This window comes from Staurois parvus, unplaced genomic scaffold (assembly GCF_062004578.1).
Source record: "Staurois parvus isolate SC_StPar_1 unplaced genomic scaffold, SC_StPar_1.0 ptg000031l, whole genome shotgun sequence".
NCBI lineage: Eukaryota > Metazoa > Chordata > Amphibia > Anura > Ranidae > Staurois > Staurois parvus.
The window spans coordinates 1,150,744-1,163,146 of NW_028317827.1; the positions used below are offsets into that span (position 1 = coordinate 1,150,744).

The window sequence follows — 12,403 nt, forward strand, 5'->3', positions numbered from 1 at the left end:
CTGAATTTGCTCTACTAAAACTCGCTAATTACCTACTAACTATTAAAACCAATGGCCATTACTCTATACTCATACTTAGATCTTTCCATTGCCTTTGACACAGTTGACCACTTACTCCTTCTCAAAAAACTCCACTCCCTTGGCCTCCATTACTCTGCTCTTTAGTGGTTCCCCTCTTACCTATCTCATCTGGCTTTCAGCTCCACAGACAACACCATCTCCTCTGCTCCTTTTCCTCTTTCTGTCAGCTTCCAATACCACCTCTATGCCTGCGACACCAAGATCTATCTCTAATCCCAAGCTCACCCCCTTTATTCCCTCATGTATCACAAATTTACTGAGCGACATATTAGTATGGATGTCACACCACTTCCTCAAACCCAATCTTTCTAAAACTGAGCTTGTAATATTTGCCCCCTCTTATGACTTTACTTTTGAGATCAACAGCACAAGCATTTGTCCCTCCGCCTATGCCAGGGTGCTAGATGTAATCCTTGGCTTTGACCTGTCCTTCGGACCCCACATCCAATCACTGGCTAAATCATGCCGCCCTCACAACATTTCCAGAATGCACCCTTTCCTGACTAACGACACCACAAAACAACTAATTTATCCCTCCTTGACTACTGAAACTCCTTCCTCACTGGCCTACCTTTACACAGGCTATCCGTGCTTCAGTCTATTATGAATGCTGCTACTAGATTTATACACCTTACTAACAGATCTGTGACTGCTGTCCCTCTCTGCCAATCCTTTCACTAGCTTCCACTAGCCCAATGTATAAAATGTAAAATACTAACCACAATGTACAACACCATCCACAACACTGCCCCCAGCTACATCACCAACCTCACCTGCAGATATTGCCCCAATCATCCTCTCTGCTCTTCCAAGGACATCTTGCTCTCTAGCTCGCTTGTTACTTCTCCCATGCTCACCTCCAGTACTTCTTCAGAACCTCTCCCATCCTCCGGAACTTCGTACCCCAGTATGTCTGGTCTGGTCAGTACCTACTCTGTCTGCCTTTAGGCGATCCTCGAAAACTCATTTATTCAGGGAAGCCTACCCCACCTCCACCTAAAAACTGTACTAGGGTCACCTCCATCAGATCCTACAGCTATTACCTTTTGTACCACCTCCACCTCCCTTTAGATCATGGGTGTCAAACTGGTGGCCCTCCAGCTGTTGCCAAACTACAAGTCCCATGAGGCATTGCAAGATTGACAGTTACAAGCATGACTCCCAAAGGCAGGGGCATGATGGGACTTGTAGTTTCGCAACAGCTGGAGGGCTACAAGTTTGATACCCATGCTTTAGATTGTAAGCTCCATGAGCAGGACTTTCCTATTCCTTCTGTATTGAACTCTATTGTAATTCTACTGTCCCCCTTTATATTGTAAAGTGCTGCTTAAACTGTTGGCGGTATAGGGGTGAATGGACCATCCAGTCAAGTGGACAGGCAGACCCTTTGTAAGGGACCGCCCGGTGGTACCTCTAGCAATCAACTGCTCAGGTGCTTCCAGAGCGCGGAGTCTAAGTCCCGGAGCACTTGTTCACCAGGGCCCCTGATGGTGGGGATGGACTTGGAGCGCCCTGCGCTGTCATTGGTGCCCGGCACGCACCCGTGTCTCCTAGTGCGCATGCGCAAGTTCATCGCTGTGGCTGGCCTGGACCTAGTGCCCGCATCCCCGTGCAGGGCGGCGCACTGCGCCTGCGCCGGGACTAGCACCGTGGCGATCCCTGACACCCTTTGTGTGAAAGGGCCCTTAAAATGTACATATTATTTTTTTCATTTTGGATACAGTAAGAAGGGTTATAACCCCTGTCAGTTTTTTTTGCCATATGTGTCCCATAAGGCAAATTTCTCTTCACTTCCTGCCCCATAGCCAAAAAAGTGAGAGGAAATCCTTCCAACGTGATGAAATCCTGGGGCGTAGCCAGGGTCACCAAAACTAGTGTTCCCATTGGAACATTTCCGCTCTATTACTGTTCTGATGTCCCTAATGGGGGGCACAGACAGCAATAAAAACTGACAGGTGTTCTCCACTCTATCCTATCCTAGAAAAAAAATGTTTTCCTTTTAGTTACACGTTAAATTAAAAAGGGCATTACACTTGATCATATGAGAAGGTTTTGTATTTTATTAATGTCTTACTGGTCCTCCTGCTTCAATTCTAGGTTTGTGGTGAAAAACAGAGGTTTGAGAAACTCATGGAACATTTCAGGAATGAAGACAACAATATTGATTTTATGGTAAGATGTTATTTGTTATTGATTTACTGTTACTAATTTGAACTCCAGGCAAGCAGCTATGCTTACAGTGGACATACACATATGGAAATTGTTATGCTCACCAAAGGATTTGTAATTTTGTGCAAATGTTTTTTGTGATCTAAGCACCCTTGCCAGATAGCACAGCCAGACCCTTGACCTTGACTTCAACAGCAGCACAGCTTGGTGTAAACACACCACCAGTCCTCAAAACACTCACAAATCATCGATTCTGCTCATTCAAGCAATAAGCTTACTGCCCTCTGAAAGAGATCTACAGTGGATTGCCTTTCCGAGGGCGGTATAACAGTAGGTGACAGGCATTAAAGAGGTGCTACTGCTGCCTCCTGATGCCTGTTTTTTGTTTTTTTTTTATTGCTGAAGGAAAGTTTTACTTTGGCAGGTGGCCGCAGGTGTGGTGTGGCCTTATTAATCCTAATGGGTGCGTTTGATAGGTGGTGTTGCCTGACAAACTCTGCAGCCCGAGTTAAAAATGCTGTAAAGCAATGCATCATGGCCATGTGTACATGTGTGCATGTGTCAGGCTGTAATGTGGAAACTCAGGGGGTGGTAAAACCATGGCTCAGCTACCTGTTTTTATTGCCAACCCGTCCCCTGTGAACCCCAGCCACATGTGTGAAAGAGCACATGTGCACTACGTAAGAGCCGCACTGGCTCCTAGTGCTGTGCTTTCTATTTTCAGTCTGATCAAGAGGTTTGTCATTTTTCCATGGGGCCGCATATTTGTGTATCAGTGTCAGTCAGTGTCAGTGTGTTTTAGGTAAAAAAGAAAAAAAAAAAGAAAAAACAAAATGTGGAGTATTGTTCCTGGGCTGTACTGCAGGTACAAACAACAAATAATACCCACATATATGGTATCACTACGATCGTCAAGAACTGGGTTTTGGGTTGTTCTTTGGTGGTAGATAATGGTAGTAACAAATTTTAATAAAATATTTTTTTTTACTATTCTGGGCCAGTTTTCCTTTGATAATAAAAAAAAAATCAGGAAATATCCATTACCATTTACCATCAAATGAAAGCCCAATTTGTCCTGAAAAAAACGCGGTATAATCCACAAAGTAGTTGTGATGATATGTGCGGCTTTACTAACACATGTCAACGTTGTAAAATTGTGCTTAGGCATTAAGATTTGTTTTACCCTTAGGCGTGAAGGGGTTAAAGCAGCCCCCCTCTTAAAGTCCTTTCTTTAGTCCTATCCCCTGTCATTCAACTACCAATGCTAGAGATTCTGGTGCCCACTGAGGCTTTGAAACTTGCCAGGAGGCACAATTTTGCATTCTGAGGGGGCAGGGTTTAATATCAATTTGCATATAATCAAGGGCACAGCCTAGTCTTATGCAGGCCATAGACGGTTCGTTTATCGGCGGATGTTTCGTCTGAAAGAATAATCGGCCGATATTCACACCGTTAGTGGGGCAATGTGATTGGCCGATTTTCGCGGTTCCTCCTCATTTCTTTTATCGGTCATGCTGGAAAATTTACGAAAAACGGACGATTTTCGTAATAATTGGTGGCAACAGAACGACCAATGTTTCGTTTTTCGGCCGAAAATACGGCCGATAAACGAACCGTCTATGGCCTGCATTAGGATCCAACAGGGTCCACATGGATTCAGGCACAGAAACTTAAATGAACAGTAGCAACAAGTATTTTCAGTGCACTTCAGCACTTTTATTTGCTGTTTAGGCCAGGTCAGGTTTACTTTAATAAAGCTGTCACAGTTTGTGAACCCAAAAAATAATTAACTGAACTAAGTTTGAGAAAATAATTTGTATATTATCTTTTAAAACGCACTTTGCAAGTGTTGAATTAAACTTTTGAAAAAGAGATGTATTACAAGTAAATAAGATGAAGGTTTGATGTAAAATCTAGTGTATAATTTATTAGGCTTGTGGCGCCAACATATGCGTCATGGCATACTATACATTCATATGTGGTAATGCAGCTAATAGAATGAATTATGCATTGATATTAATAGTAATTAATAATTCAAATGTTCGAAATAGAGTTTTTGCCATGAGGAAAAAAGCTTTCTGCTTACTTTCAAGTTATGAAGTACAGGCGTTTTAAAAGTTTTCAGGCAACAAGACTTTATTCTGATATGGAAATAATGATGTCATATTAAAGGGTAAAGCTGCCTACTTATCGGAATAATCTGCTGCCTTTCCATCTCTCTAAGGTACGGGTGTCAAACTGGCAGTCCTCCAGCTGTTGCCAAACTACAAGTCCCATGTGGCATTGCAAGATTAACAGTTACAAGCATGACTTCCAAAGGCAGAGGCATGATGGGACTTGTAGTTTTGCAACAAGTGGAGGGCTGCCAGTTTGACACCCTTGCTCTAAGGGATCTTTGCAAAATGATCTCTGAATTTGAGTTCCCAACTCCACCCACCTAGCTCATTACAAGGGGTCTCCCTTTTCCTGTTGGATATTTAATTTCTTTTAGATTGTATTAAATTCATCAGAAAAGAAGGCTTCCCCTTGCTGTAGTAGGAATGAGACTCTGTGGTAGATCAAGGCAGGCCAGGGAAGGAGCACCTACAGGGAGACATCAACACCAGATTGTCTAAAAAGATATAAGAAGGAAACTCTCTACAGGTACCTACCCTTCTACAGTGGGTTACCGAGCCTGACCGCTTTAAGAGTATAGCGCTCTTCCTAGCCCATGAAGCAGACACTGTTCTCCGCATTTGGACTGTGTTGCAAGAGTCCACAGAATTCCACAGCTTATTGGGGCAGCATAGTGGCTAGCACTTCTGCCTGGCAGCACTAGGTTTGTTGTTTCAAATCCCAACTATGGCACTACCTGCATGGAGTTTGCATGTTCTCCCTGTGCTTGCTTGGGTTTCCTCCAGGTACTCCAGTTCCTCCCACACTCCTAAGACATGCTGGTAAGTCAATTGGCTCCTGTCTATTGCCTGGTACAACCCAACAGGCTGAACGAAAAAAAACCCAGAAGAGTTCAGGAGGAGCTCAGTGTACTAACTATCTGATGTTAGCACAGCGATCTCCCCACTGTGTTCTGACAGGGGGACAGCCCCCCACCAGAACACACCAGTCAATACTGGCAGCCATTGGCAAACACTGATCAGATGCTGGTTTTCTAGCATGCTCGTTCGACAGAAGCTAGCTGTTCAACTGGCTTCTGTTGGACAGGATGGTGTACACATGGGCTGAATTTTGGCCGGTTTCTATTGAATGGGCCTATACCGTCCAATGTTTCACCAAGTTAAGTTGGCCCTGGTTTGTATGAATGTGAGCTAGGGACCAGATTGACTTTGACCTTGATTGTAAACTCCTTGAGGTTAGGGACTGATGTGAATGTACAATATACAGTGGGGCAAAAAAAGTATTTAGTCAGCCACCAATTGTGGAAGTTCTCCCACTTAAAAAGATGAGAGAGGCCTGTAATTGGCATCATAGGTAGACCTCAACTATGAGAGACAAAATGAGAAAAAAGATCCAGACAATCACATTGGCTGATTTGGAAAGAATTTATTTGCAAATTATGGTGGAAAATAAGTATTTGGTCAATTTTAAAAGTTCATCTCAATACTTTGTTATATATCCTGCTGGCAAAAATTCTTTAAAAATCATACAATGTGATTTCCTAAATTTTTTTAAAATATTCTGTCTCTCAGAGTGGGAATGCACCTACAATGTGAATTTCAGACCCCTCCATGATTTCTAAGTGGAAGAACTTGCAAAATCGCAGGGTGTTCAAATACTTCTGTTCCTCACTGTATGTAAAGCGCTGTGTAAATTGATGGCTCTATATAAGTACCTGTAATAAATAAATAAAACTTATTCTCTACTTAAGGGGTTTCCTCAGTCTGGCTCTGAACCAGGTGATAGTTGTACCCAGCAACCCCCCACCAGCCTTTAATCGTTACCCTGCAACACTCCTCACCCTGTTTTCCACATCCCCCTACTTATCTTCCTTACCCCACACTATCTTTCTTATTCTTCCTCTTTTTTGCCTCTTCCTCCATACCTTCCCTACATCTTTTCACCTTCCCTGCCTCTCCCTTTCCTTACTTCCCCTATTTAAGGATACAGAACTACTAGACAAGCTCAGACCTAGTCCTTTCCCTTACACATTAGGTTTTGTTTGTTTTTTACCACCCCATACTACTGTATACACTAAGGCCAACCTATACCAACTACAAGTGCCAGCTTTGATACCATAGGATACTAATGCAGCTGCCAAAAAAAATGAAACTCAGTTGCACAAGGAATGTGATCACTTTCCATGTCTTCTTATTTACCTTGTGCCTATATTTGTATAAAAACACAATAAAATCTGGTTGATTTTCAGTTTACCAAATTCCAGCTATTGCTTTAGCTTCATTTTCAGGCGGACTGACCTTTAAAGGATCATAAAATATAAGCTATGCTTTGGCTTGTTTCACTACTAACATATAACAAATGTGTGTCCTGGGGCACTGTGAAACATCTATTGTTCCCAGTCAGCAAAATGATACAACTGGAGGAAATAACATATACAATACTATCTGAGGGTTATCTACAAAATGACATTCTACCAAGTCAGTATGGTTAAATCTCTGATTGCATGACTAATAAAAATGCAAACACTATGAACTATGAGTTACTCCACTTTTTGATGGCTAGTGGGCAAGAAATTGTGTTTTAAAGTGTTACTAAACCCAAAACAGTAAAAGCAATCTGTATATGCAGTAAAGCATGCTTGTTATACTCACTGTGGAACTTAAGGTGTTAATCCTCTGCATTGTGTAAAAAGGATGTCTTCTCTGATCCTCCTCTTCTTCCACTGCCCCCTGATAGAAAAGAGCCTTGGTGACAGGCTGCACATGTTCAGTTTGGCGAGAGAGAGAGTTTTTTTTCTTCTTGGCAGGGTACATGTGATCAGCATAGGGCCAATCAGCACTGCCCAGACAGAGGGTCAGGGGTTATACAGCCTCATAGGACAGTGAGAGGAGAATGAAAACTCCTCCTATAGGCTTTGAAAAGGAGTAAAACACTTATGTAGTGATAATTATTAAAGCAGAACACTGGATGTTCTTTACCTGTGCCAGTTGTATTGTTAGTCTCAACCCCTGTCTCTATCACTTTTTGTGGATAGAGGTCTGCATTTAAACGTGGAGAAAAAAATAGAAATATACGCAATACAGTATACTATAAGTATCTATATTATCACATTCAATTATCAGGTTACAACCTTTTTTGTGATAGTGGCCCTTTAAATAAGGAATAACTTCCTATATTTGGGATTTGAGATAAAAATCTTTTCTGTTTTAGGAAGGCAATGGCACTACTCCGGAGAAGTGTATCCCTGTCAAAAGAACAAATCACATTCATTAATCTCCTTATTATAATTACCTAGAAACATGTCTACAATTTGCCTATTGCTTTAAAAATAACTCTTCTGTGGCACTGTGTTTTTATAACAGAGGGCACATATGTTATTAAGGAATGTTAAAAATAGTAATGAGGATGGGAGCCGGTAATAGGGAACCGTGATGACAGGAATTGGGGGAGGAAGGGCTATCAGGGGAGTGCTGGATACTTCACCAAACTTTCCTGCACATTCTGCACAATCTGTAATTAGTTAACTCTTGCCATGCTGTTGCAGGTGGCGTGTATGCAGTTCATTAATATCGTAGTCCATTCTGTAGAAGACATGAATTTCAGAGTCCATCTTCAGTTTGAATTCACCAAATTAGCCTTGGATGAATATCTGGATGTAAGTATGTGTTTTATACTGCATGCATATTGTATAATTATGTCATCTTTATTACAGACTGCTGATGCTAATGATAGATAGATAGATAGACAGATAGATAGATAGATAGATGATCTAGATCGATGAATAGATTAAAAAAAACCAGGTATGGGTAGAGGTGCATAATAGATAGAATAAAAATATATAGATAAAATAGATATGGTTATAGAAATAGATAGATAGATAGATAGATAGATAGATAGATAGATAGATAGATAGATCTACAAATCTGATGCCAGATTTTAGAATATGTAGTAAACTTATTTTCATCCTCAGTTTTTCCATTTCATATTGTGTCATTCGATTGTGACAATGCCAGCCTTTTACGTTCTGATCTGGCTGTGACTAATGGTCACAGCATATGCTGTCTGGTTCATGAGAGGAAAAACTTATATGTTTAGTACTTGTAACAAAATTGTCCAGCTATCATAAAGTGTCTTTTTTCTTTGAAAAGTTTTTTTCTTTTTACAATTTACTCTTTAAGGAGTCTTCCATCTATGGATAATATGAATGTGATTGCTTGTACAACACATCTGTGATTTTGTGGCCATGTAACTATCATGGTTTAAAAAATGTGGGTCTAAAGCCCAACCATAAATGGATTAAATCTCGTCTGGTTCAGCAGGAACATGCTGAGATTTGGTCCATCTATGGGTAGGCTAACTGCACTGAAGATGACCCATTGATCAACTTCAGTACAACCAGTTTGTCTGAATTTTTGTATGCGATTACTGTCGGTGGCTATCATTGCGTTCTGGTGGCAGGGAAGGCTCCCCGCTGGCAGAACACAATAGCGCTGTAGGAGGGATTCCCCCATCAACACTGACCGTGTTGATGGTGGAATCGATTAATTTTCTTTCCTGCAACCTCTGGTGTTGGCAGTTGCAATTGTAGCTGTCAGGAAACAGATAATGCCAACTCTTAGAATGCCAACCCTACTGTAGAAAAAAAATTCCTGGAGATAGTATTTAGCATCAGCTTCTGGTCCCAATGAAGTTACAATTCTCTGACACCTAGGAGTACATATCCTATATCGACCATGAGTACCTAGTCATTGATTAATAGGAGAAGCTTCTTAGGTTCTCAGGCCTAGCTGGTTAATGCAGCATGTTTTATGTACACAGAATAATTGCAGATTGCAAAATCTGGTGCAGCTCTGAATAGAAACCAATCAGCTTCCAGGTTTTAATGCCAAAGCTTAGTTGAACAAGCTGAAGTTATAGAAGCTGATTGCCTACCATGCTCAGCTGCACCAGATTCTGAGAGCTTCAGTTTTAGTAAATCTCCCCCACTGTGTTCATCAATGTGTAAAGTAAAAATTGTTCTGTGCTGTGTCTGTGTGGAGGCAGCCATCTTGGTAGACGCAGGGCTTTGCTTCCTCATATCTCCAGCAATGCAGCGTGAGCTGTACAGAAGTGACATCACTAATTCTTGCTCCAAATCTTTTAAGATTGGCAGCTAGCAGAAAAAAGTGCCTTAGATCTCATACTATAGATATACAACTGTGAGACAGGAGACAAAAGAGTGCCTTGGCACACTCACATACCAGGAAGTGTGTTGCTATTTTTCAGGAGGAATTTCACAAAAAAAGGTTCATTTTCCAATGTACTGTTTAGGCACAATTAACATTCTAGATGTTCCCTGTAACAGAGCAAATATTCACTTTTTGGGTTTAGGTTCATATTTGCAATTTTAGCTATAATCAGTTTTCTTGTTCATTGAGGCTCTTTTGGCTTAATCTGGCCCTGCTCCTGAATAGGGCCCCAAGAGAAGTCAAAGTCGAATGAACTTGGAAATAACCAAAAATCTCAAGAGCTGACATAAACAAGATAAGGCATCATCAGGTGTGACATTACAACCCATGATTTCCTTCCTTGTGTCAAGTTATCACTCTCAGTATTTTGCCAATCTTTATGAATTATATGTACTGGTTGTATTATATTCAGCCTTCTCCTTTCTCTGATAGACTATGTTGGATTTTGATTGGACTTTTTAAAATTTTATTAAAAATTATTGTAACTTCATTCTGTCTTTTCCATTCTTTGACTTTCAGAAATTGAAGCATACAGAGAGTGACAAGCTTCAAGTCCAAATTCAGGCCTATCTAGATAATGTGTTTGATGTGGGTGCGCTCCTGGAGGATGCTGAGACCAAGAACGCAGCTCTGGAGAGAGTGGAAGAACTGGAAGAAAACATTTCTCATGTAAGAGAAAGAATAAAGCACATGTGAAGACTCTGAAACTTATTGCTTTGATGGGAATTGATGGTAGACGTGGGTGAAGATGTGAACTAAAAATGATTTTATATATATATATATATATATATATATATATATATATATATATATATATATATATATATCATATGCAGGTTATACAAATATACTTTTTGTTTTTGTGCTATTTGTTTGTTGTGTTCATATGGCTTTATGGAATCCACAGTACCAGTTGAAGTGGAACTAGTCCGAAAATTCGGTCCTGCTATATTGCTTCAGGCTGGCCCCTTTTGCAGGTATAGCTATGTGAAACATTAAAAATAAGTGTCTATACTGTTTACAATACAGTAATACACTGTCTCACCATGCTCTGCACATGCTCAGTTGCTATTTTTTGGCACTGTGCCACTAGAGGCCAATTTGCTGACAGCTTAAAGATTAACTGTGGTTCAGGGGCTTTGGGCTTCAGCAAAATGGCAGAAAGAAGAAATAGGAATAATGCTGGAGGCAGTTTACAGCATACACTAATTTTGCTGGCATAATTATTAATGTGAAATGTATGTTTCTAGCTAAAGAACATTATTTATCAAGTTGTTATGGGTAAAGTTACACTTTAAATCCACCCCCCCACCCCAAATGAAGCATAGAATGTAATGTTTATATGTCACTCCGAATAGCACTCATACATACTCCAGCACCAGTTTGGGCAGATGACACTGAACCTGCTAGTATGTTCATGGAGTGTGTGAGAAAATTAGGACAAATTGAAAAAGTTATTGCGAATGCTGGGAAAATAAAACAAACTTCATGCCAACAGCACTCTTTTTAGGGAAGCTCAAGACCCCATTGATTCAAGTCAGCCATTTAGATAGTAACATGCACCCAAAATATGGTTTGTATAGTCCATTCCATTTACAAAAACTCTCTTCTTGTATGTTTGATAAAGGTTTGTTTATTGTACTAGCTGGAAATTTAAATGTGAACGTTGTCTGGCTAGGTTCATATATGGAGATGTCTGCAGATATCTTAGAACTTTATTGAACTAAGCATATACACTGAAATAGAGCAAAAAATGAAAGAGAGAATTTATTTACACCTATCTGTTTGCATGTTTATGAGGACCCTGAAATGTACTAGAAAATTGAAACCGGGACATGTCTGTTGTATAAGGGTTTAGAATTTGCAACACTGGGGTTCTGGGTTAATTTTTCACCAAATACACTACCTACCTGGGTGTTATGGTGTTTTATGTTTTGATAACACTTTACCAGCATACAGGTGAACAATGGAGTTTATCACTTGCAGTTAACAGGTCTTGATGGTCGTAACACCACATTTAATGACTGCTAAATCAGCCAGGGAACATGCCTCCTTGCAGAAGGCATACATAGTAAGCCATTTTGGGATTCACTAATGACATGAAAACTCATTAATGAACCCCAGAACTCTCAGGTTTGTTTTTTTTTAGTCCAAGAAATTCTGTCACATGGAGTGATGTGAATGGTTTATTACCACGTGCCATGGGAATTATGGAGACCATGCAAATAAGTAAAAATATTTCATGTTTCTTTTTCTTTATTTCCAGCTCTCTGAAAAGCTCCAAGACACAGAAAATGAAGCGATGTCAAAAATTGTAGAACTGGAAAAACAGCTCATGCAAAGACATAAAGAACTGGAAATTGCTCGGGTACATTTCCCATTGTCTTGACATTACTATTTAAAAATGAGCTCACCTAGGTGTACACGGAACTTAGCCTATGCTGTAGAGATTTTCACAATGAGCTGAAACCTATCCTGTTACTACTTTGTTAAATCCCCCATTTTCCTTGACCTGCTATTTGTTGTACAGTGGTGTGAGTGACTGGCACAGTACAATGCCTTGCTATGTATCTGAGATACAAAACATGAAGCCACTTTGCTGAAAGGAATACGGTAGACACAAAATCTGGTGACATTCCTGCTCTCTGTCTGCTGTGTTCTTTATTTCATTTTTGTCACCAGGGTACCAGCTGTACGAATATTCTGTTCTGTGTCTTGAATAACGTAATCTCTTGCTATAGAGGGACATGTCCTGTATTGGCACTCTCATTTGATATTTGCATGAAAGAACGTTTTAAGACTATTCTGGG

At 40.4% G+C, this 12,403-nt stretch overlaps 1 protein-coding gene across 9 annotated transcripts in view; it reads left to right on the top strand.

Moving 5' to 3' along the window:
• Positions 1 to 12,403, top strand: part of FMNL2 (formin like 2) — a 334,121-nt gene that overhangs the window by 262,725 nt on the left and 58,993 nt on the right. For all 9 annotated transcript variants that reach the window (XM_089659530.1, XM_089659522.1, XM_089659550.1 and 6 more), the window contains exons 10-13: positions 2,179 to 2,253; positions 7,910 to 8,020; positions 10,113 to 10,262; positions 11,860 to 11,961. In XM_089659530.1, coding sequence (XP_089515656.1) covers positions 2,179 to 2,253; positions 7,910 to 8,020; positions 10,113 to 10,262; positions 11,860 to 11,961 — 438 coding nt within the window. The remainder of the gene's footprint in view (positions 1 to 2,178; positions 2,254 to 7,909; positions 8,021 to 10,112; positions 10,263 to 11,859; positions 11,962 to 12,403) is intronic.